Source organism: Ixodes scapularis, unplaced genomic scaffold (assembly GCF_016920785.2).
Source record: "Ixodes scapularis isolate PalLabHiFi unplaced genomic scaffold, ASM1692078v2 PGA_scaffold0__279_contigs__length_252992795, whole genome shotgun sequence".
Taxonomy (NCBI): domain Eukaryota; kingdom Metazoa; phylum Arthropoda; class Arachnida; order Ixodida; family Ixodidae; genus Ixodes; species Ixodes scapularis.
This window is the reverse complement of record NW_024609835.1, coordinates 141485251-141510531: the sequence shown is the minus strand read 5'-3', so window position 1 is coordinate 141510531 and position 25281 is coordinate 141485251. Positions and strand designations below refer to the sequence as shown.

At 43.8% G+C, this 25281-nt stretch overlaps 1 protein-coding gene across 1 annotated transcript in view; it reads right to left on the bottom strand.

Annotated features, from left to right (window-relative positions):
• Positions 1-25281, bottom strand: part of LOC115311429 (G patch domain-containing protein 4) — a 71652-nt gene that overhangs the window by 29640 nt on the left and 16731 nt on the right. The window contains 2 exon segments of the mRNA XM_029970097.4: positions 4800-4888; positions 23880-23957. Coding sequence (XP_029825957.3) covers positions 4800-4888; positions 23880-23957 — 167 coding nt within the window.

The following is a 25281-nucleotide window of genomic DNA, read 5'->3' as shown; positions in this document are numbered from 1 at the left end:
CAACCTCCACTCGGCTCTGGACCGTGGATCTCAGACTGACTGCATCTTTCTGGACTTTGCAAAGACTTTCGATAAGGTAACACATAAACTACTACTATACAAGCTTAGCCTACTCAGTATTGATCCATATATCTTATCTTGGTTAGAGTGTTTCCTCACTAACAGATCGCAATTTGTAACTGTCAATAACAAAAACTCGTCATCGTCCCTCGTTAAGTCCGGTGTACCACAGGGTTCTGTCCTAGGCCCCCTCTTATTCTTAGTATATATAAATGACCTACCTACTAGCATTTCCTCCTCCATAAGCGTATTTGCGGATGATTGCGTTGTTTACCGTGAAATTACTAATGACTCTGACGTACACATAATTCAATCTGATTTAAATGCAATTTCTTCCTGGTGTGATGCTTGGCACATGAAACTAAACACTATGAAGTGTAAGACAATGAGGATTTCTCGCAAAGCAGCACTCTGTCCTAACTACTTCCTATCAAATAACATCCTTGAAAACGTATCAACTTACAAATATCTAGGTGTTCATATCTCTCCTGACCTATCATGGAAAACTCACACCGAATATATCGTTAATAACAGTAACCGCATGCTTGGATATTTAAGACGTAACTTTTCTCTAGCTCCATCATCATTAAAATTACTACTTTATAAAACACTGGTGCGACCAAAACTTGAATATGCATGCTCGGTCTGGGATCCCGGTACAGAAAGCCTCATATCAGCGCTTGAAGCCATCCAAAACCGGTCAGCACGTTTTATATTATCAAACTACCATCGTGCATCAAGCGTCACATCCATGAAAGCTAGTCTCTCACTGCCCCCTCTTTCCACTCGTCGCACTATCTCCCGCCTCTGTTTATTCCATAAAATTTACTATGCCAATTCACTCTTGAAAGAACAACTAATCAGTGCTCCCATCTACGTATCCTCTCGCCTCGATCACTGCTGCAAAGTTGGTATACCCACTTCCATTTCAAATTCTTTTTTCAAATCTTTCATCCCAAAAACATCTCGTGATTGGAACGGCCTTCCCTCACCCATTGCGTCCATTGGCGATTTTGTCCTCTTTAAAGAAGCTTTAACAAGTTACCATTCATGATCTGTGCCGGACTAACCATTTTCAGCGTTTTTTGTACTTCCGTTGCCCACCCCCTCTGTAATGCTTCGGCCCTGAGGGTATAATAAATAAATAAATAAATAAAAGGTACTGCGTTGCGATGAGGAGAATGTGTCTCTGCTAGTTACGATCTGCAAACTGCGCGGTTGGCAGGACAAGTGAAACAAACTGTTCTAATATATCTGCCGTGACTGTAATAAATGAGTGCAACCGAGCAGCACAGCAATTTTCCTGTTATTAAATGATTTTCTCAATAGTGTGGGTTTACCCACTTCAATTTCCTTGTTGAGGGCCGCGGATGCCAAGAGGCTAATACTATAAATTTCTGGCTAAATAATCTTGTATTCAAACACAGTAGACTCTGCAACCCCAATAAACGACGCGCACCACAACACAGACTGCAACGGCCGCAGTGATACTCTTTTACTGATGAGGGCTAGCAACCTTCACGAGACTTTCCGATCACCCTCCGCCCTCCCCTAACGCATATCAGAACTGGGCAGTTCATCGATTAACTTTCAGATTATTCAAGTAATGCTTTATTGCATTTCTTTTTTTTGCCGGTTAATTGGAGTCTTCTGCTGGAGAAAGTCAACAAGGAGTAAAAAATGCCTGCTTTAATATTTTTGACAGTCTTTATTTCTTTTGTGACACAGGCTTGCATGGTAAACCACCTCAGCATGCTTGTCATTTCACCGAGGGTGATTATACGGTTTAAATAATAACTTAAAAAATACTTCATTTTAAGAGGCTTCCAGTGTTCATATCTATGTAGGACTCACAACATGAACTTTAGAATGGGAATGCAGTATGCCATTTATGACATAGTAAAACCAGTAAAAAATGTGTAGTTTTAATGTCTTTCACGCAATATGACCGGCAAAAAATCAACGTACGAATTTATTGATTGGTTAGTCTATTAAAGGATAGCAAACAGTCGGGTTAATTTTTTAATCAAACAACAGACCCACTCAACATTCAATGTTTTATAAAAACCACGGTTTGTGCGAGATAACAAAAATACGTGGGACCAGCGATTGTATACAAACAAACACACTAAGATTATGGAAGCTTCCGACTTAATAATAATCGCTTTGCTGAATTTCTATGCAAGGGAAACAATACAACACAACCTTTTGTAAGAAGAAACGGCAACAAAAACATAAAACATTTAATAAGGAATGTCAAGCTCAGCCTGAAACGGGCGTGCATCGTCGAGATCCATGCTTCTGAGCGTGCGCCCGTAGCAGACGACGCACGGCGGTATCCCCGCTTTCGCGAGTTTCAAATTTCGGCCGCACGGTAGCGACACGGTTCGATCTCGAGGCGAATATTGTAAACGACTTATTTTTCGCGGGCATGATGTTTTGTGACTTAGGTCAAAGCTGAAGTTTTGGAATAATTCTTGGGTCCTAATTTTCGCAACGCGTTGGGATCTCAATATAGATTCCAATGTGTTTAAATTTTACCGGAATTGTTTCTGGAACCTATTTTTCACGAATTGTAGGCGATTCACAAAATTCACGAAAATTAGGTTCTCGCGAAAATTAAGTTGTTTACAGTACTGTATTTTGCTGTCAAACGTTTAACACAGTTTGATGCAAACGAGCATAAAAGAGATGATACATACAGGGGTGAAACAAGTGAAACAGGTTTTGGAGCAATTTTTGGAGCAGAAAAATCTAGATTTTGGAGTAGCTTAGGAGCACAAAATGCTCGCTCTGGAGCAGCAGTTTACTAATCTTGGAGCAACTTAGGAGCAGAAAAGTCTACAGTTTGGAGCAGATTAGGAGCATAAAATGTTAGAGCAGCTTGTCAGTAATTTAAATCATAAAAAATCTGATTTAGATCACATAAATCTGATTTTTCTCTTTTAATCATTATTTCTTTCCACCCTGATATGCACAGAGATAAAATATAAAAGAACAAAAAAAACGGAAAAAACAAACCCGAGTCCAATCCGCATGGATGACACAGGCTTGCTGCAAACTTAGGTGGGCACCAGGAACCTCAAGCTTATACGAACTGGTGCCAAAGCGCAGTTGTAGTGCAAAACTTTTTAAAGCAGTGATTCGAAGGAATGAACAGGGAAGCACGGTTTACTACAACCAGACATCGATCGGATGCTCGTACAGAGCACGTGCAGATAGGAGAAACTCCCCACATAAGTGAGTTTCAAGGTAAATAGTGAATTGGCAGAAAAACTATGAGCAACACATGCACGCTAAATACGGGTGTGTGACCGATCCATTCGATTGTTTACGCACTGGAAGCTTGTGTGGGATCACCGAAAGTACTCACGGCGACGACGCCGTCCATTTTGACGAGATTATTACAAACACGAATGAACAATTACACAATGGAGGCGCTCATTAGCACTTTTAAGAAAAGATTTACTCTGAAAGAAATACTTGCTCATCTTGATAGCCTGTGCGTCATACCTCCCGCGGCCAGACAGCGAGACTGCGTGACAGCACACCGGTAGCATGCAGTCACAAATGACAGCGGAAAATAGTAGGGAAATCGGGGAAACTACCATGCATCATAGGTAGAGAACGGTAATACAGCTGAAATCTTCGAATCTGGCGGTTGCTTGTGCCGCCCTGCACTCGTGCCGTGTACTTTGGATGGATGGATGGATGGATATTGGCTGTTCCCTTTATCTAAGGCAACGTTACTAAAACACTCAGTTGGGAAACTCGCCGTCGAAAACTGGGCCGCTGGCGTCCACCGAGACCGAGCTAAATGCGACAACAGCGCCACTCTTTATCGTTTGTCTGTACTGTGGTCACCTTGAGCTTTTTGAAAGCCTGTTTTTGCGTAAAAACAAACGGAAAAGACTCTTTCTGTATGAAATTTATTGGAGTTTAGTACCAAATGATGGGCGCGTGATGTTTTTATCATCTTTAGTTCGCAAGGTTTTGCGGAACAATTAATATTGTTTTCATACAACTATGCCTCAGCGGGCCTTTCAGGTAGCACGTCCTGACCTAGGTGCATTTTAACGTCGGTAGTTGAACGCGGCGCGTCCGCCGGGGAGAGAGGGGTGGCACCCCTGTAACCTCTACCGCTGTATCTGTTCTTAAAGCCAAAATAGAAGTCATGTGCAGTTCTTTGAGTGACCGCTGCGGGAGAAATGGTGGCGTTGTGTTCGTCATTAGCTCGGTGCTCGGAGATAGATTGGGGCCACTTTTTCAAAGCTGTCTCTATGGGAGTTTCCCAACTGAGTGTTTTAGTAACGTTGTCTAAGGCTAGGTAGCTTGCACCACCTAGCCTTAGATTGAATGTTGCCAACCAAGCTCTTGTTTCCCGCTAAATCTAGCATTGCAACAAACGTTTTTGTTAGTTTTTGAGTTACTTTGGCGCAGTGGGGTGCACTTTTGACCGATTTCATGTTTTTGGTGCAACTAGGCGCAGAAAATAGAGTGTTTATCAAAATGTTGCAATTGGCGCAGATGTCACATCCCCGTACATAAAGAAACTTCAGCAATTGGACATCTCTGCTGCTTGAACCCTTATTGAAGTAGAGGGCAGGTTTACTGAGCATCAATGTAGCACAACCCCCACGATAAAGAATAGCTCCCCCAACTCCGACATTTCCCTAACTCAAACACACCAGGTGCGTGCTGGAAGTATCTGAATCAGGATCATTTCAGAAACGTGTTACCTTTCAATGGCACTATCCTCTGTTCCTCCTCCACATTTTTCTTCCTCCTCGTCAGCTATAAGTGGGCCATTGCCAGTTTGTGTTCCAGCCTAAAAAGCAAAAAAGAGAAAGCAAGAGAAAGAGAGTTAATACAGGAACATTTACCTCGTCAAGTTAAGAGACACTCATTTTCAAATTATTACAATTTGTCTTATAGGCGATTCTGGAAAGCTTTCCCTATCTTTAAATTCTGAAGAAAACCTGCCCAAGGTTTATAGGCATTAGACAGAACCTCAATAAAACCCCAAAAGCTACAAAAACAAAACAAAACAAAAACAAAGAAAACAGCCTATTGAAATACCATTTAGAACTTTAACATCTATTTAAATTATAAGAAAATGGTCCCAGGTTACGACCAAAAGATACCATGGCATGTGGGGGGGGGGGGGGGGGGGGGGAAATAGAACACACAGCCAAGTAAGATTAAAGCACTGTCTAACTTTGTTCCCTCCTAAGCTGACAGTGTGGTGAAAGCTACAGGCATGTTGGACCAGTCATAGGTCTACCTTTCACCATGTGATCACGCTCCTGCCCATACCCACGAGCAGAGCACGCTGCTTGGGGTCAGTTGATGAAAGGTAGACGGCTGATTGGTCTGGTGAACACGCAGTTCCCACCTTAAGAGTGAACAGAGTACAAGATGACAAATAATTTGAATGAAAGACTGAACTAAGCATATGCAAGAGTGAGCATTGCACCATTACACAAGGTCTCTCCAAGTATAACAAATGATATGTCTGCACTGCCCAGAACAGACCAAAACCACCAGGGATATTAAAAACAAAACAACCCCGTGGAAAGAAAATCACTGACATTGACCCTTTGTGCAGCGCTTTGGTTCAAGGATTTGTTGTATAAAGAAGCATGCCATTGGGAACCCGCGAGTAGAAGCAGACGAGAACGAGTTCAGAGTATGAGCTCCATAAAGGACAGCTACGCAAGAGACGAGTTCAATGCCTGCAAGAAGTTAGGATGCTTCGAAAGTATCTGCTTCTCCAAGCTTGCGGCAACGCCTCGCAGTTTGATTATATTCTAGTTCACTCAGTTGTAGTTCATCGTTTCCAAGAAACAATTGCGATGGCCTTCTGACGACTTCCTACATCGAGCAAAAAACGCTCGAGCTGCGCTTAAACAACGTTTGACGTCATGACAGTAAAGTTGCAAGTTATTTTCCGTTTCATCATACTTCTGCAATTAAAGAATATTTAAAGAGTTTCAAAGAAACTTATTCACAGCTCTAGGTTCAGTTTCTTGTGCACTCTCAGAAATTATGTGTACCTCAATATCTCGACAGATTAACCCACCTAAAATTGAAAGCAAATCAAGTGAAAACAGGAAGTGGGCTAACTTTCAAGTTGCGGTCAAAAAAGTAGAAAGAATGGTAGTTTTAGATCATGATGTGACCTGTGAAACTTCTGACTGCAGTGAGGACACGATGAACTAAAGACGACTGCCCTTCCCAGTCAGCAATGTTCGCTTATCTCCCGCTGTGGCTAAGTAACACCACTTCCGCTGAGGTCACCATTGGCCAGGGCTTTGCAATTACAGTCGAGCCCAATTAAAACAAACCCTTCCACGACACGAAACGCATTCGCTATAACAGAAGTTCGCTATAATTGGACTTACCTTCAAAATTCACGATAAACAAGTAAGCACGGCACAGATCCAAAGCCAACACCCGCGATCGACGCGCGCGGCATTTATTCGAGGAAGTTTGTAACCTTGGTCTGTTTTAATAGTGCAGACCCAATGATAAATAAATAAATAAATAAATCTTTATTTTACGTGCCCACAAACAACTTTACAGTTTATGATGTGGTGCACACAAAGAAAATTAAAACACAGCACTATATCAAACATTAAAATACTTGTCACAATGAAAATGTAAACAGATAACAGAAACTGAAAGACTATACAGAACCCGCCTTACAATAGGTAATTCAGGGATATCCACTTTCACACATGAGACATAAACTGGTTTGAACAAAGAAAAATGTCAAGATGGGTCTTATTAAATGCTAATTGGATTCTCGTTAAAGGAGACACAGATGACATAGCGCTCTCCAGGTTTCTCAGCTGATCAATGTGGACAATGCTCAGTCCCCGTGCATAGACCAGCTGCTTCAACGAAGCTCTGTGCCCCAAAGCCGTCATTGTCGATACCAGAGGTGAGAGAGCAACCCCATCGCAGCCGTCGTCTTTGTCGTCACCCTCGTCGTCGGACGCTGCGATGTCCTGAATGGTCGGCCACACCTCCCGCATGATAGGTTCGTCGGTGGAGCTCATCAAGACGACCACATCTTTGTCCGTGTTAATGAAGTCGTTCAAAGTCTGCCCATCTTCCGTCAGGCTGGCAGCAACGGCTTGGGTCCACAGGGACAAGTTGATGTTTCACGTATCGTCTTGGCTTGCTTCCATGGGAGAAAATTTCAGCTTTTTGATAGCAGTTGTTGATGCTCCCAGCTCTTATCTCCATCCACGAGGCTTTCAGCATATCCACCGCGTTCATGAGGGAGATCGTCAGCGGAGGCCCTTGTGAAATCAATTGGGCGATTACGATGAACAGTCTTTCGATGATGGGGCGGCGGTAGCAGACTTTGCAATTCCTGATGATCCCTATGTAGAGCAGCTGGAGCTTGGCAGTGGTGTTTGGAGGGAGAAGCATCAAAGTGACAGCATTCAACTGCGGGTTCACGTGATGCGCCAAGCAAGTATCCAAGGTCAAGAGAATCCTCCTCTTTTGCTGGACCATAGACTCGTTAAGCTCTGTGAGCCATTCCGCAAGGAGTTCTCGAGTCATCCACGCCTTGGCACTGTCTCAGTACTGTACGGGCAGGGGCCTGGTGGAACAGAGTGGTTTCTTCACCGTTCCAATAACGAACGGCAAGTGCCTGTCACTGCCGTCCACATTGCAGCACAGTTATCTGCACCTTGCTGTGCTTGATACCGACGCATTTCTCGCCCTTCAGCACATGCGTACGCACAGGCCTCATCTGGTAAAACAAAGCAGTCTTGTCTGCGTTGTACACGTCTTGCTCACTGTAGCTGTAGATCTCGTCGAGGTTGTCGGTAAGCCATCGCTCCGCTCTCTCCACGCCCACGGATGCCGCTTCCCCGACGATGGACTTGTAAACGATTCCGTGCTGGTCCTTAAAACGATGAAGCCCCCTCGTTTCCAGGGCTGAACTCGGGAAAATTCAGGGGAAGCGCGAAGACCCTGGCTTTCCTGAGCAGCAGTGGTCCACTGATGGGGACGTTCATCGTTCTTGCGTCGAGAAACCATTGAAGAGAGCGTCTTTGACGTCCTTGTACGCGGTGTGCTGCAAATGTTTTCGAGCACTGCAGTCACCGTTCATGCTCATTGCTGGAATTATCTTCTCCTTGTCCTTGGCAATGGTTGAAATGGTGGACTTTGATAAACCATATTTTTTGCACCCCGGCACTCAGCTCCTGATGGACTGCACACTTCGTGCCCATGTCAATCACTTTCCATTTCTTCGAAGTCGAAGTCATGTCCGACATCACCGAAAACTTGGGGAGTGACCGAAAAAGACTGCATGCAAGTCGAGCCGAGACCAAACGAGAAGAGACAATAAGCTTCTGACGAACGAAATATGAAAGACCGTGAAGCCGTAGCAGCCGGAAATAACAAAGCGCAGGAAAAAAAATATCACCAAACCACATAGACTTTGCACGTGGCCACAATGCTTCTTTTCCCTTCGAGAAAATGGGCCAATAAGCTTGAAATGAGTCCAGAGCATGCACAAACCGATGGCCTTGGGTGCTTTGCTTCCCCCTTCCTTTCTTCTTCCCTCTACCCCCCCCATTTCCAAGATAATACACCAGCGCTGCCTGCGGACCTTCCGTGTTTTGCTTCTTTTCCTCCCTGCCGTATTTTTGCGGCAGCCCGTGCTTCATTTTGTTCGTTTTATCCGAGAATAGCGCGCAGAATTGATATTAATTTATTTAACTCTTGAGGAGAGTTTGGTCACCACAAAAGGCCAATGGCTCGTACCCGTAGGTCTGTTGTTAAAAGTGGACAGTCTTTTGTAGGATTTTTTGCAAAGTATGTTCAGGGATAAGAAATTGTTTGTAATAACAGAGTGTTCGTTTTAGGTGGGGCCGTTATAAGTGGGCTTGACTGTACTAGAAATGGGCTATCCTTCGGTGTTATTAAAAAAAAATGGCAAATCCTGCCAAAAATAGGGATGGGTTATATTTCAGAAGTGGGGCATCTCTTGGAATATTACGGTAGTTGAAAATGTTCAAATTGATGCCGATTTAGATGCTGACACACAAGTTCAGACATCGACACATGGTTGGGCAGCATACAAGCCACTGATTTCGCCAAGTATGCTGGCTTCATTTCTGATGAGCTCTCATGTCGTATTGTGTACATGGCAACCCTACGCAGTTAAAATGGTACCTGTGTAAATGGCGTAAAAGCACTTGTAGTACTGCTGTTGCTCATTTATTTATGAAGGTCGTTGGCACTATGCCTTCTTCTTTTATAAGCTGGCATAATCCTGTAGACCCTCCAGTTCATTCAGCGTCTTGGTGATTGGGGTGGCCGAAGTCGTGAAGCGTCTCTCGTGCTCCGAGAGTTGCTCGGCTGGAATTTGATGTGACAAGGCTTTTGAAGTGGTGTTACACCAGATGAACAAACATTGGGGTCGAGGTGGGCAGGTCTAGCCCAGTCTAACTATTCAACTTTTTTGTTTACATTGAACAGGAGTGTCCTATTTTTGTTACTCCCACGCAGGGGGCTCTTTCTGACACTGTTGTGTCTGAGAAATATGTGTGTACAACACTGAATGACGGCAGGGATTGAGGTGCATCATGTTGAGGGTATTCTTAAGCAGGAAAGATTGGAGGTTCTGCATCAGGATACGCAGTCGCTGAACGTAGTCTTTGGCACTCTCTAGTTAGTTGTTAGATAAATTCTTCCGGCAGACGGAGGGGCGCACCGTACACCAGTTCTGCAGCACCGCAGTTGATATCTAACTTCGGTGCTGTTAGGACACTCAGCCTAACTAAGGGTGGGCCCTCCGTCCAGGCTAGGCTGTTTCACTGTGCCTTGAATGATGCTTTCAACTGGCGATGAAATCTCTCAACCATATTGTCAGAAATTGGATGGTAGGATGTTTTGCGGATTCGCTGAACGCCGAAAAAATGGGACAAGTTGCGAAACAGTGGCTACTCAAACTGTCGTCCTTGTTCGGCGGTGACGGCCCAAGGTATGCCGAATTGACTGCCCATCATTTTGATGAGTGTGCGACCCACTGCTTGTGCAGTGATGTCCTTTGTCAGTGCAATCTCGGGCCAGCGAGTAAAACGGTCTACTGCAGTCAGTATGTAGTGGTATTCAAGCATTGGAGGAAGTGGTCTCACGACATCAACATGAATGTGACCGAAGCGGACATCCGGTGGGTTAAACACTATCAATAGTGTAACAATGTGGCAATGAATCTTCGATCACTGACACTGCAAGCAGGTCCTTTCGCCTTTCCCATGCCCGCGAGCCGGCGTTGACATGCAGCTAGATGAACCTCGACGCAATTAGCCGTTGTGCTGCTCTTATTCCGGGGTGGGACAGGCAGTGGAATTAATCTAAGATTGCTCGACGTAGCTGAGTTGGGACAAATGGGCAGGGTTGACCTGTTGACATGTCGCATGCCACTGTGCCATCAGAGCCTGGCACCTGCATGGCCTTGAAGGTAAGAATGTTCAAGGTTATTCTGAGATGCTGGGCTGCTGCAAGTCCTGCGTAGTGAACCACAAGGCGTTTGGACAAACACTGATTCACTCCAATCCTCGAGAGAGAGCATCGGCCACTGCGTTTTCCGTGCCTCCGATGAAACAAACTTCAATTGCGAACTCGGAGATTCACGCCATGTGTTGTACCTCTCGAGGTGCATGGACCATGCTGGTAGAAGTTAGTGCAAAAGTAAGAGGCTTACGGTCGGTCAAAACAAAGAAGTTTCGACCTTCCACGAAGCGATGCAAATGTTTTCATGGCAAAGAAAATGGCCAGCGGCTCTCGTCCAAAGGTACTGTATCGAGCTTTTGCTTGGGACAGCTTTCTCGAGAGAAAGAAAGGGGTTGCCAGTCGTCATCCTCCCTTTTTATGCAAAACAGCTCCCACCGCCCCATCCGAAACGTCAACCATGATGGAGATACAGTATAGACCACTTATAACGTAACCGCTTATATGTAGTGCAGGACCGGATATAATGCGTTTTTTTTCAACCATCGGTTCGCCTCCCATACAACTCCACATAATTACATACCGCTTAAAATGCAGGCACGCGAAGGGAAATACCGGTTATAGTGCAGTTTCTGGAACAGCCCGCCGACCGACCGGTGCAGCAACCACGCTTCCTTGTGCGACACCAGATAACAGAGCAAGCGGCACTCGCGGGGGCAAGGATGGCAAGGATGTTGCGTGGAAGAAGCGAGGAGAAGCAAAGAGAGGGACAAGAAACGAATGAAGACGCAGCGAGTTACAACGCAGCAATCTAGCGAGGTGCGACGCACGCACGTGCTCGATTCTGAAAGTTTCAACGAGCCACCCAAGCCTTTAGCCCTTTCGATTTCACCTCGTCGCTCCAGTGTTGCAAAACCAACCTCCTTTCTTACACCGCACACTAAAAACAAAGGCTGGATAGCTGGATAGTTTCTAGTTTCACTTCTTGCAGCTTACTAGCTTGCTCCACGTCTGTTTGGATCTCGTGTGGACCAAGTCAAGCATATCGTGCGGAAATCGATCATCCATCCTGATCTGTCCTTGTCTCCCAAGCCCAAGATGGCCAAGGGACGACAAGCCCTGTCTCTAGAAACTAAGCAAAGCATCGTCAAAGATGTCAAAAGTGGCATGAAAAAAGCTTCCGTAGCAGGCAAGTACAATGTTGCTGACACGACGACTTCTACTGTCTAAAAGAACTGGGAGCAGGTACGGAAGCAGCTACAGCAAGATTCTTCGTCCCTCTCAAGAAAGAAGATTCATACGTCAAAGTATGAGGATGTCGACGAAGCCTCGTTTAGGCGGTTTTGCGAAGCGCGAGCCAAGAACATCCCAGTGAGTAGCCTGATGCTACAAGCGAAGGCTAGGTCCTCTGGACATTTGTTTGAACACGAAGGCTTCAGCCCCCTCAACGGATGTATCCAGCGGTTTAAAGACCGCCACGGGATTTGCTGCAAAGTTATGTCGGGAGAAAGTGGGGAAGTCGACGATGCCAGCATCCAGGCATGGTTTCGCATTCATCTCGAGACAATGTTTTCCGCGTACAAGGACAAAGACATCTATAATGCCAATGAAGCTGGTTTGTGCTACAACATGCTTCCTGATAGCACTCTTGCGATCAGAGGTGAACCTTATTCTGGCCACAAAGTCTCAAAGAAACGTGTCACAGTTTTGCTTTGTGCAAACAAGCACGGCTCCGACAAGCGGCGCTTGTTTATTATCAGGAAATCAAAACGGCCCCGTTGCTTCAAAAAGCGAGAATACCTGCCTGTGGTGTACTCAGCAAATGGAAAAGCCTGGATGACACAACAGTTCTTTGCTAGTTGGCTGAAGAGTTTCGATGAGGCCACGATTGTGGAAAAACGGCGCGTCGTTCTTATTTTGGACAACTGCAGCGTTCACAATGTGCAGCCGCAATTAAGCATAGCCACTTTGAAGTTCCTGCCAGCAAACACCACTGCCAAAAGCCAGCCTCTCAATCAGGGCGTCATCGCTACAAGAAGCGCATGTGCAAAAGAGTTGCTTTGAAATTGCTACGAGAGGAACCCATTAAGGTGGACTTGAGGGGCGCCATTGACATGATCACCTCGTCGTGGCGGCAAGTAAACGCCACAACCATCCAGACGTGTTTTTGCAATGCAGGATTTGTGTGTGATGGCGGGAATTCGGAGGACGCCGATCGGTGCAGTGATGGGATTGACGATGCGATCGGCGCGGACGACGTGTGGTCCGACCTTGCGGAAAACCACTTTGTTCCTGCAAACTACACGTTTCAAAACTACAATGTAGATGAGGATGGCAATGACTCTGTTATTGGTGAGGAAGCAACCACCGATGAAGCTATTGTTCCAGTGGTGCGAGGTTCTGGGGCGAGTCCACCCGAAGATGAGTCGGATGACGACGAAGAGAGCACGCTGGAAGTTTCAAGAAAAGACACACTGAGGTGTTCAAATGCCTTAGCGATATCGCAAACCAGGTCGCCCGCAACGCCTTTAAAAGGCAGCGCCAGGCAAAAACCCCTAATTTCTTTCAAAATGTGTGACATGCTTGAGAGAGAAGTGTTTTAGTCTAGTGAAATAAGAACCTTCCTCAGACCGAGCTTTATTTTTCATCTAACATAAAATAAATTGTTTTACAAAGGTAAATTGTTTCATGGCATGTATTTTGACCTGAAAAATTGATGTTTTGGCTATAGTGCAGTACCGCTTATAGTGCGGATTTTCGCGACTCTTGTGACATACATTACATGCAGTCTACACTGTACGTGCATCTCTTTTGGTGTGTCCAAGGTGGGCAACGTTAGCAATGGCGTGCTTCACTGTTTCGAGGGCACGGTTGGCCGCTACCATCTGCTGTATGTGTGCAATTTTAGATTTAGTTCCTTGAAGTAGGTCGTACAGGGGCTTGCAGACACGGGTGCATTGTGGTATAAATCAGCGGTGAAAGTTTACGAGTCCGAGAAATTCACAAAGTTTGGTTGCGGGAAGCTTCTGATCACGCTGACTTTTTCGGGTAGAGGTTGGATCCTTTGTCTGCCAACAACTTGAAAATAGAGCTCGTTGACACCAAACTCCCACTTTGCTAGGTTGACGACGAGTCTGTATTCTTACAGTCTCGAGAAGAGTTGTCGCAGATGGTCGGTGTGGTCTTCGAGCATGTTGCTGAGCACAAGAATGCCATCGATGTAGGTGTAGGTGAATGACAAACATCGGAGCACTTGGTCCACAAAGCATTGAAAGCTCTGAGCACTATTGCGAAGTCCAAAGGGCATTTTCAAGAACTCAATCAGCCCAAACGACATGATGACGGCAGTCTTGGGAATGTCAGCTTGCTCAAAGGTTATTTGGTGGTAGGCTTTCACCAAATCCAATTTGCTGAAGATCTTGTCACCCGTAGATAGCCGCCAAAGTACTGGATATGGGGAATGGGGTAAAGGTCTGGTACTGCGCATTTGTTTAATGCCCAATAATACCCGCAACGGTACCAGACTCCGGTTTTCTTTGGAGCCATGTGAAGCGCTGATGACCAGGAATGCAAAGATAACCGGAGGTAACTGAGTTCAAGCATGTGCTCGAACTCATTTTTGACTGTCTGGAGATGATTGGGTGCCAGGCATCGTGGTCTTGCGAAGACCGGAGTGCCCTTCTTCTCAACGTGATGAGTGATGGCATACTCGACACATTGATCAGGAGCAGGTGGTCGAAAAAATGGGAGAAAATCATCAGCAATGCTCCGACATGGAGTGTCCACTCCTGCTAATGGGAAAGGCGGGCTGAGAGCGGTCATCTTGGACACAATGACTTGGATGTTAAGTTGCGTCCCAATGTCGAGGAGCATGTTCCTTCTTAAATCCACGGTTAACGCAAACCTCCGCAAAAAGTTGGCTCCGATGATAGCTTGCCATACGTCCACGATTATAAAAATTAATCAGAATGTCTGGCAAAGACCAATGTCCAGTGTCAGCAACTTTTTCCCATATGCCTTGATTACAGTTCTATTGATTGCGTGAAGTGCTGGAGACTCCTGACGATGTCGGCAGTCGTCTGATGTAAAAGGAACGCCTCCTTCAGTACCGGTGTTTACCAGAAAGCAAGCTTTTGTTTCGCGCTCGGTGACAATAAAAGAAACTGTCCGTCGTTGCTCTATCAATGCTGGCAGCTTTCAGTGGGTGCTCCTGTGGCTTGGTGGACTTGTTTCTGGAGTTCCTGAGGGGTCGTGCAGCGTTCACTCTTTCAACCGGAGACCAGGAGGGTTGGGCTTACAGGTCACGGAGTTTGCGACTTAGTTCATCTACCTTGGCATCCATGAGGTGATAGTAGTCAAGCCGGGCTCCAACATTGGTGGAAGCAGTGCAAGGGGATGGAGATCCCTGGCAGAAAGTAGAGATTTTAAGGTGGCTTACGTCCATGATTTGATCTGCCTTGCTTGCAAGTGTGGAGACTGAGCCGGATGTTGACGCGCTGAAAATCATCCACACTTGGCCCGGCAGTCATTGGAAGAAAAGCTCTCTAAAAATAACCGTGTCCACCGCTGGTGGCTCCGTGCATGCGCACAAGCGGCGGCATTGCCAAGCCCCCCCCCCCCCCAATGCCAGTCCAAACACAACCCTATATTTTGGTACGCTGTAGCTGTAGTGTTCATGTGTCTCGTAATCGTCTTTCTTTTAAGTCCGGTTACTACACTTCCTTAGAAGCGCATTTCTTTAAGACTTCTTCACGTGACTTTTTATACCGGTGAAAGCAAACAAACTTATATTGAGGTTTTTAGCTGGACTGACGAAGGACCTGCCAGGTACCGAAACGTTTCACTCTTGAACCTATGATCGCCACAGAAGACCCAAACCATCAAGGGCAATACTGTTTTGATATGTACAAGGGCAATTTCAATACAAATTGTGCAGGAAAAACAGCTCATGTCTCGAAATATTTTGAAAAAATATATATGCTGGGTGAATTCTTCACTAGGACAAAACTGAAAATCGTTTTGGCATCATATTTTTAGTTCTTGAGCTTTTTACTTCTAAAGGACTAAAGGATGATTTTAAGATTTGGGAGTTCGTCACAGGTAGCATATTTGGGAGCTTCACAAGGCTGTGGTACCTTCTGCACAATAAAGTAACTTTTTACGTGGCTTTCAAGACTATACTAGAAGTGCCAACTGTTCATAAAATTGTTATTTTTATTTACTTTTGTAAAAAAAAATCCAGAACCTGGCCCCTTTGACGATAATGTACCTGGTTTGGATGATGATATATTTTGTTATGTTAAATTTTATGATTTAATTATATATAAAATGAAAGCTTAAAGAAATACCTACTATTCAACAAATAAATATTGTTACAGTGAAATAAAGTTATCTTAGCGAAAAACACCATTGAATACAAGAGGAAACTGTAAAAACACAAAGTTCAATATCAATCTTTTTGAAGGGTCATTTTTAAATATATATATTTTTATATGAGGAATTTTTTTTAGTATGGTCTAAAACTACAAATAAAAATCAGACATAATATATGGTTTGGACATATAAATTTGTACATTTGAAAAGACGAAATGCTTCAGGGTCTTTTATGGGATGCGAAGCTTGGTCATAGTCATTGCATGCCTATTAATTCATTTATTCTTGGCACCTTATCGCAGTATTTGTTGACTTCAATTTAACACACAATTAAATAGAGTAATGCTGATGCGTATATGAAACGTTATGTTTAATATATGAGGGTTTTCCTAGATGTTTAATTTATTACTTTAGGGTGATTTCATTTGAATTCGACCAAACTTGTCGGGGGGGGTCTTTAGATTTAATCGTAAAAAATATATATCATACCCGAATCCTTGTGATGAAAGAAACTGCCTTTGAAAAAAATTAGAATTGTATAGTTTGAGAGAAAAAAATTCTGAGGCACTGCAGGGTAGAAAACGTCAAATTCCCAATTTGATTTTATCTCGACTTTAGCCGCCATTTACAAAATATCGAATTCTTGCAGAATTATTATATTTGTTACGCAATATTTACGCAGACTTGGCTATTTTTAGAGGTAAATTTCTGTCTTCTGTTATTTTAAATTAATTTTCTAAAAAATCTCAAACATGCAACCTAGAGCATGTGTGACGCAACTTCGGACAGCTATATAAAACGAACGGTACGGTGCAATGACGTGAGACAGATATCTGTGCGTAGCTATCAATGTAAGCTATCGATTGACATGTATTTTCTGGTTATTGTGTTTACCGTGTTGTTTTTATTCTGCCACAAATATAGACAAAAATGAAAAATATGCAAATTTTGAAGTCAATTTTCTCAAAAAAGCCATTTTTTATTTCGTTCATACTTTTTTAATTTATTGCCCAGATTCTGCTTAATAACCGGGTATAAATATTGCTTGACCTTTTTTTGTTGTAGTTTTAGGACAACCAGTTGAATAAGTCATTTTTATCGCGTAATACCAACCTCCGGCTCCGGTATGCGGGCTTCACCGCAACATTGATAATTGGCTCAGCAATATCAGATTTCACTGACAACCACTTTACCTCGTTGCATTCCTAGTAATATACTTTTTACAAAAAAAGAAATGTCACAAAAAAATGACAGAAGGCAAGTGGCGTAGGCAAATTTTTTTTTCTCTTTCAACCTTTTTTAATTGATTTCCCGTGTGTTGCTTACCAGCTGGGTATGCACGTTTTCTGGCGCTTTTCTTTATGTTTGTTTTTACATCAAAAGAAAGAGCCATGTTCGTTACATCAGTTGCAACTGGTCCAGTTGTTAGGTGAAGTATAGGTTCAGTAACCTCTTCGCGAGCGCCAGCAAAAGGCTGCGATTCTTATCATGAAGATTACCATGCGACTCTTAGTTGACCTCGGCGTGCGCCGTTGCAAGAGGGTTATACTAATCTTGTTAGAGTGGAACTCGCGGCGTCGTCACAGGCTGTCGCAATGCATCACAGCGAAGTGGAACTGTGTGAAGCAGTCCTTGTCCTTCTCCCAATAAATTTATGGGCGGAAGCTTGAGACTCTTTGGTGCCCGAAGTTTCTGTAGCTCGGCTGGGTCAAGTTTGTCAAAAGGAGAAAACAAATGCAGTAAACACTAGACATTATCACGCCGGTCGATGGAGTCGTAACTGTATACATACAGCTTTTGCGGATACTTATTTGTTTCAAGGGTGCCAAGTTATCACCAGTACAAACATGGCCACAGTGTCGGCAAGAGCATCAGAACAAAAAGGAAGGTTTGGTTGGCTTATCATTTTGTGTCTTCGTTGCAGCGCTTTTCTCCGGAACTAATGTTTGTAGTCCTCTTTGAGCCCCTGGTGCTATGGTCTGTCTGTTTCTCTTATCCATTATTTATTTTTACTTGTAAGCGAATAACACGCACCATGACATTTCTGGCGTCCTTAGGTTGATTCGCTAATCAGTGTCTATATTTGACAAACTCATCTAGTATAAGAGAATAAAAAAAATATAAGAAGAGGGCTTGCAGCAATGAATTTGTATAAGAGAACTGCGGAACTGCGTCGAAAGCAGAAAGCCGGAACCTCCCGAGGAATGAACGCGTCATTTTGAACTCAGTCATGGCTGCAGTTTTCAGCTTTAAAAGAAAGAGTTGCGCGGACTACTTCGAGAGACATAAGCGAAGGGTATACCGCAACCGACGTTTTCGTTATGTCACCGATCTCAACGTAGACGCCTTGAAGATGATCCTGCCTCCATCGAAAGCCGCGGCTCTTGCGTTGGATGACGTGCTCTGCCAGAACTGCTTCCAGTACACCGGTGAGAAGCTTTCATCATCTGTCAGTGATCCAAGCTCGAGCTCTCCAGCAAGCTGCATCGAAGAGCACGAAGTAGTGGAAGGTCTTAACGAAGAGATTTCTGCTGCTGGGCTTGAAACAACTCCTTTGCGCATGCCTTCTACAGTAAACCCGAAAAGCCGTCAGGCATATGCTGAAAGAAAACAGCGGGAGATTGAAGGATCACACAGCCGACAGGTACGAAAAAAGTTGGCGACTGCATATAGCTTGGAGCCAAGTGGGTCAAGTTCTCGCAGTGATCAACCATGCCTCGGCTGCGACGGGTGGTGGGCAAACATCAGAGAGGCCTTTGTGAAGGCGGCATCTTACCAGGAGAGATGTCAGCTCCTCACGCTTGTGCCCAAGGGCGTAGCCACTAGGGAGGTAGAACGGCTAATTCCTGAGGCATCGAAGTACCTTCTGAAGAAATCAAAGCAGCTTCGTGAATGGTTCGGCGTATGGGAGCGTCCGGAGCCTTATCACGGTGGAAGCATAAGCGAGGACACCATACGGGCAGCCACGCAATATTACACCGACGACGATCTCGACTGTTCTCGGCAGAGCCCAAACAAAAAAGATGCTGTTAAGCTTCTGAAGGATGGCGAAGAACATGTGGTCGTGAAGCGGTATATGACAAGGTCTGTCCGAGAGACGTACAGGCTGTTTAAGGAAGCAAACCCGGACTCAAAATTAGGTCTGACTAAATTTTACTCGCTGCGGCCAAAGTGGGTCAAGCTAAACCCTGAACAGACTGTCTGTGCATGTGTGTGCTGTACGAATTTCGATTTGTGCTTTTCCACCCTGAACAGCATGCGAGAAGAAAAAATAACAAAAGAGGAGATTCTCGCTTTGTGCCTCTGCCCTGAACCCTCGTCCGAATGTTTCAGAGGCGAATGCAAAGACTGCCCCTCGACTGACAGACTCTCCTTAGAATCATTGGAAATGGTGCCTGAAGAGGAAATTACATTTTTCACATGGGAGAATGGTAATTTGATAAGCAAGACTGCCGACTCCAGCGCCTTTTTGAAAGAGCTACAGAAATGGGCCACAAGGTTTTCCACGCACGATTTTATTCGTAGGACACAACGGGAAGCCATACGGATTGAGAAGTCTAGTGTGACCTCAAGACACATCGTCATGCACTTCGATTTTGCGGAGAACTGGACGGTAATTTTGCCACACGAGATACAGGAGTACCACTGGCACAAGCGTCAGCTCTCTGTTTTCACGTGTGTGGCATCCACGTCGCAAGGCTCAAAATGCTTCGGCGTTGTCTGACAGGACTTATGTCATGACACTTCCCATGCGCTGCTGGCTCTGAGACTTATAGAAGACTGGCTGGAGGAGCACATCCCAGTTTATGCTTCACTAACGTACATATCCGACGGGGCACCTGCTCATTTTAAAAATAGATTTCAGCTGCATGAGTTCGAACGAGTGGGCCATACCCAATTGAAGTGGATATTTTCTGCCTCTGGGCATGGTAAAAACTCTTGTGACGGGGTTGGAGGGCTTCTCAAACACCACGCAACGGTGCACAACCTCCGTTCACCGGAGGAGCAGCTCGTCCGAACATCAGTAGATTTTGTGGACAAGGTTGGAAGGCGTGTCAAAAACGTAACTCTCATGAACTTAACCAAGAAGGAGGTGAGTGACTTCCGCAGAATCAAGAAAACAGAGTGGAGTTGCGTACCGACTCGGAAAGGCATCCGCGCTTCGCACGTGTGGCGACGCGAAAGGGGCGAAGTGCAGCTTGAGCGAACTGTTCTATCTTCGTCTTAATGCATGAACCTCTGTGGTGCACGTGCGGAACTCTCAGATGATCTACGGCTTTGTTTTGTTTTGTTGTTAAAGCCTCTTCTTGTACATTTGCGCTTCTGTGAAAAATTATGTGTTTCTATAGGTGTGCCTTGTTAACCCAAATAAATTACTCAATAAATAGAGTGATTTTGTTAAACTGTTACCTATGAATGTTTTATTGCATACTGCCAACAAAAGAGTATGATTACTGTAAGCTGAAAAGCAACTTCCGATATGCTGTGCGTAGCCCAAAAAATTTAAACGTATGCAACAAGTAGTCCAAAAGCCGAAGGATGGACAAAATGTAGTCAATTTTTTTTTCACGTACCTCGGAATACTAAGGGCCAATGAAGGATAGACGAAAGAATGCCATGCGGTAAATTTAAAAAATTCGAGCCGATTTTCCGATAATGTTTGTATAAAATAAAGATTGTCCGAAACGCATAAACGGGGATATTGTTTTTCTGGACTGGATAGTGCTGTAGAATGCAACCCGACATGATCGAAACGGATGAAACGTCTTGGATCTCTCCACTCGCTTAGGCTAGTTAACATTGATGTTAACTAAATTTACTTTTGTTGTTGTTTATCACGGCACAATGTTCAAACAAATAATTTAAATATATAAGTTTCGTGCAACCTCAGTAGTAAAACGTTGTCGTGGCGACGTTCGAAAATGCAAGCTGTGACTTCGCAGACATCACTTCGTCAATTCAGCCATCTCTCATTTCTTTATGACGTTACTGATTCTTTTAAAAATATATTAGTAAAAATTCAACGGGGTAAAGTAGTTTTTAGTGAAATCTGATATTGCTGAGCCAATTATCAATGTTGCGGTGAAGCCCGCATATTGGAGCCGGAGGTTGGTATTACGCGATAAAAATGACTTATTCAACTGGTTGTCCTAAAACTACAACAAAAAAAGGTCAAGCAATATTTATACCCGGTTATTAAGCAGAATCTGGGCAATAAATTAAAAAAGTATGAACGAAATAAAAAATGGCTTTTTTGAGAAAATTGACTTCAAAATTTGCATATTTTTCATTTTTGTCTATATTTGTGGCAGAATTAAAAAAACACGGTAAACACGATAACCAGAAAATGCATGTCAATCGATAGCTTACATTGATAGCTACGCACAGATATCTGTCTCACGTCATTGCGCCCTACCGTTCGTTTTATATAGCTGTCCGAAGTTGCGTCACGTTGCATGTTTGAGATTTTTTAGAAAATTAATTTAAAATAACAGAAGACAGAAATTTACCTCTAAAAATAGCCAAGTCTGCGTAAATATTGCGTAATAAATATAATAATTCTGCAAGAATTCGATATTTTGTAAATGGCGGCTAAAGTCGAGATAAAATCAAATTGGGAATTTGACGTTTTCTACCCTGCAGCGCCTCAGAATTTTTTTCTCTCAAACTATACAATTCTAATTTTTTTCAAAGGTAGTTTCTTTCATCACAAGGATTCGGGTATCATATATATTTTTTACGATTAAATCTAAAGACCCCCCCCGACAAGTTTGGTCGAATTCAAATGAAATCACCCTTTAAAAAAATAAAAAATCACAACTAATTTTTTTTTTTTAAATTGTTTTATGAGTGTTAAAAGCATATAGTAGATACTTCCCTCCGGAATGTTTATGTGAAATGATAGAGTTATTTAAAAACAAAATATTTTCGGTGTGCCAACAGCTCTAGTAAAAAATGTCAACTTTTTCCAACTGTCGCTTTTCCACGCACGGTAAGTATTGTAAGAAGGTGAGCTTGCCTCAAACTACTGATATTAATTTCTTTTTTTGTGGAGAAAGCTTGCCTACACTGTGGGAAAGTACATACAATTATATAAAATATCTGGTAATGCAAGTTCACAAGAACGTTTAATGTGACTGAAAAGCGCCGTTAAAGCGGGTTACAGCATTACTATTCTTAATGTTAAACTACTTGTTTAACATAGCATTGAGAAACCCCTCCTTGTTTTGAGCTCTCGTCCATAAGTGGCATGACCGAATGTACTTGAGTAAACTTGCAGCATTCTGTTTCTTTTTATTGGCATCGAGGTAGTGAGCCAGACGTGCCGTGACGGCATGCAGGGAGTGCCAGGTGCATTTCGTGGCACAGGGAGACTGCTGAAGCATCGAGCCTCCTAAAACAATCTCAGGTTGACGAAACTTGAAACAACTGGACGTGTTCATGTCTTTGTTCAGCTAGTCGCCTCTGAAGTGCCTGGAGTTATTCTTTCAAAAAGTGATGCAGCACATCTGGTCCACTGCTGAGCCACTTGTGAGCAAAAACTGGAAATAAGGATGGTTTCTCAATTTTACGTAAAAACGGTTTTGTAAGACTTAAAAGACTGGACCTTCAACCTATATTAACGTCCCTTTGTGGCTAAACTAAATGCTCTAGTGAACTTCTGTTGCCAGATATTTCATGTAATTGTTTGTACAGTGCTCCTCAGATTTAATTCTTTACTGACTGCACCTAGAGGCCATCAATCACCGGTAATCGATAGTTTCCAAGCGCCGTCAAGAAATTAAATTTAGAGCGGAGAATTATGTTCCACAATCTCGTGGATAGCCGAAGAACTCTAGTTTTGGTTTCAACGTAGGATTAAGCTTTATCACAAGCTGGTGGGCTATCAAAAATAGTCGTGGGGAACGGTGGTTGCACTTGTCTAGCATGGCTAACTGCTTGCATCAGTCTTCGTAACAAAGATGGCGCTATTTACGTAATTCAACTGTATTGTGGCATTATTTTTGAACCAGAAGAGCTCTGAGGAGACTTCAAATGATTATAGGCGTTGCTTAACAGATGGTTGTCAATAAGCATCACTATAATTTCCAAGGCTGTCCTGAGATGGCATGCACATTTTAGGTATGTTCCCAAAAAGGCACACAAAAATTCTGAATATGAGGAAACTGCAATTGTGGCTATGGCAAAACCAAGGTGGAGCACAAGGAAAGCATTATGCTGGGGATGTGAAGTGTACTATCTGTGTTTCACCAATATAAGCAATCCTTCGTTGAAAAGCACACGTGTTACAAAGGCTAACTCTGACAAACTGAAAATAGACGTCAGTTAGAGTGCACTAACTTTCACAACTAACAGCAGAGGGTGGGGGCACATTTTCTATATTCAAATTTTTCTTTTCTGTCGTTTCATTTGACATAGCTGTAGAAGTTGTGGCGTTTATATATATGCCTTCCGCACGTACACTGTATTTTCAAGAAATAAAATTTGAAAATCTTTTTCTCTACATTTTATCAACTTCCGTTCCTTTTGAAAGAACAACTAATTGGCTACATATCGGTATGTCATATTGCTCCATACGCTAGTTGGGAAAATAAAAGCGTTTGCATAAATTCCTTGCCAACACTTTTATGCAGTTTTCACACATTTTTAGAGCTGCAACAAGTATATTAAAAAAAATCATGATTTCACATTTTGTTTCTACTGAAATCATTACAATTATAAATTACAAACAGAAATGGCTTAGAAGTGAACTTGAAAAGTTGGCAATAGTGCTTCTGAGTCAGATTGGCTTCAAATGTAATATATAAATAACCATATTTTCAAAATATCTTCTCTGTTAGCTAGGCTCACCCAGTAAGGCAGACGACCTATAAGTCATAGTCTATGACACCTAACCTAACCAGTAGAGGTGAGACATACACCAAGTGGAGAAAAACAAAAAATAGTTGCGGTTCCCTTACCTTTATGAAGCCATTGTAGGTCTTCTTTGGGAGTGGCGATTTCTTCTTTTGCTTTTTCTGTTCAACTCTCACAGACTCCTGAAAAACAATTTTATGAGAAGGACTATATATGCACACAACCTAAATTCTATGTTCCTTTGCTTTCCTACGATGCTCTTATCAGCAATTTTATACCTCTATGAATCTTTTTTCTCAAGTAACTTCATTCTAACAGCAAAAGCGTCAGGGCAATCAAGTTTGATGTGATCTAGCTAAAAATACTCGCAACACTGGGAAGGCCTTTTCGCTAGCCTGCTTGCTTGTGGGGCTGTTCACGCATCACTTTCAAGGTGTTGTTTAGTGAGTTTTTGGTCTTTTATACTTAACATTACTTAGCTGTCACAAAAGAGCAAACGTCAAAGCTGTAGGCACTGTTGTGTACAGGACTGTTGCAACCGCAAAAGCTTAGCAGGTGTGAAACTCTACAGGGTCCTGTCAAGGCCGTGTGAAATACAACGCTGCCGAAGATGAATAAATGCCCTAAATGTGTAAAATATGCACTTCGTTCACATTAAGTAAACCCCCGTTAACTCGAAGTCATAAAAACCGGGAAAAATTTCGAGATAAGCGAAGTTTCGAGATAAGCGGAGTACCGAGATTTCCGAAGTACCAACCGCGGATTTCGAAAATCTAGCGCTTCCGAAAATCGTACCAATCACAGCTTCGTTTTAAGCAAGAAATCACTTACTAAAACGAGAAAAAAATGAATTAGAAACAAGCGTCCAGCGGTCCAGCGCACGCACATATTCCTCAAAGAGCGCCGCCGTCATCCATGTGGACGGGGTTGAACGAAGGCGACGCGACAACGGCTTGGCGGCGTGGTGACTACGGCGACCACGAGATCGGGAGAGCCAATAGAACGCCACAAGCCAGCACAAGCGTAGAGAAAAAGGGAGAAAGAAAAGTCCCGGGAGCATACCTCGGCAAACCTCACTCATGAGGGCCCTCACTCACCCTCATCTTCACAGGTGAGGTGAGGGTGAGTGAGTTTCTGAATCAGGAAAATTCATGAGTGTGAGGGTGAGTGAGGGTGAGTGAGGGCGGTGAGGGCGGTGAGGGCTGTGAGGGCAGTGAGCAGTGAGGGCTGTGAGGGTGGTGAGGGCGGTGAGGGCGGTGAGGGCCATGAGGGCGGTGAGGGCGGTAAGGGGTATGAGGGCCATGAGTGCGTGAGTGGTGTGAGGGCGGTAAGTGCGTGAGGGGTGTGAGGGCCATGAGAGCGTGAGGGCAGTGACATGAGAGGCGTGAGGGCCGTGAGGGCGGTGAGTGCATGAGGTGGTGTGAGGGCCATGAGTGCGTGAGGGCAGTGAGTGCGTGAGGCGCCCTTCAGATGGAGCATCTTTCTCAGCAATTTTGGTGTTAATGG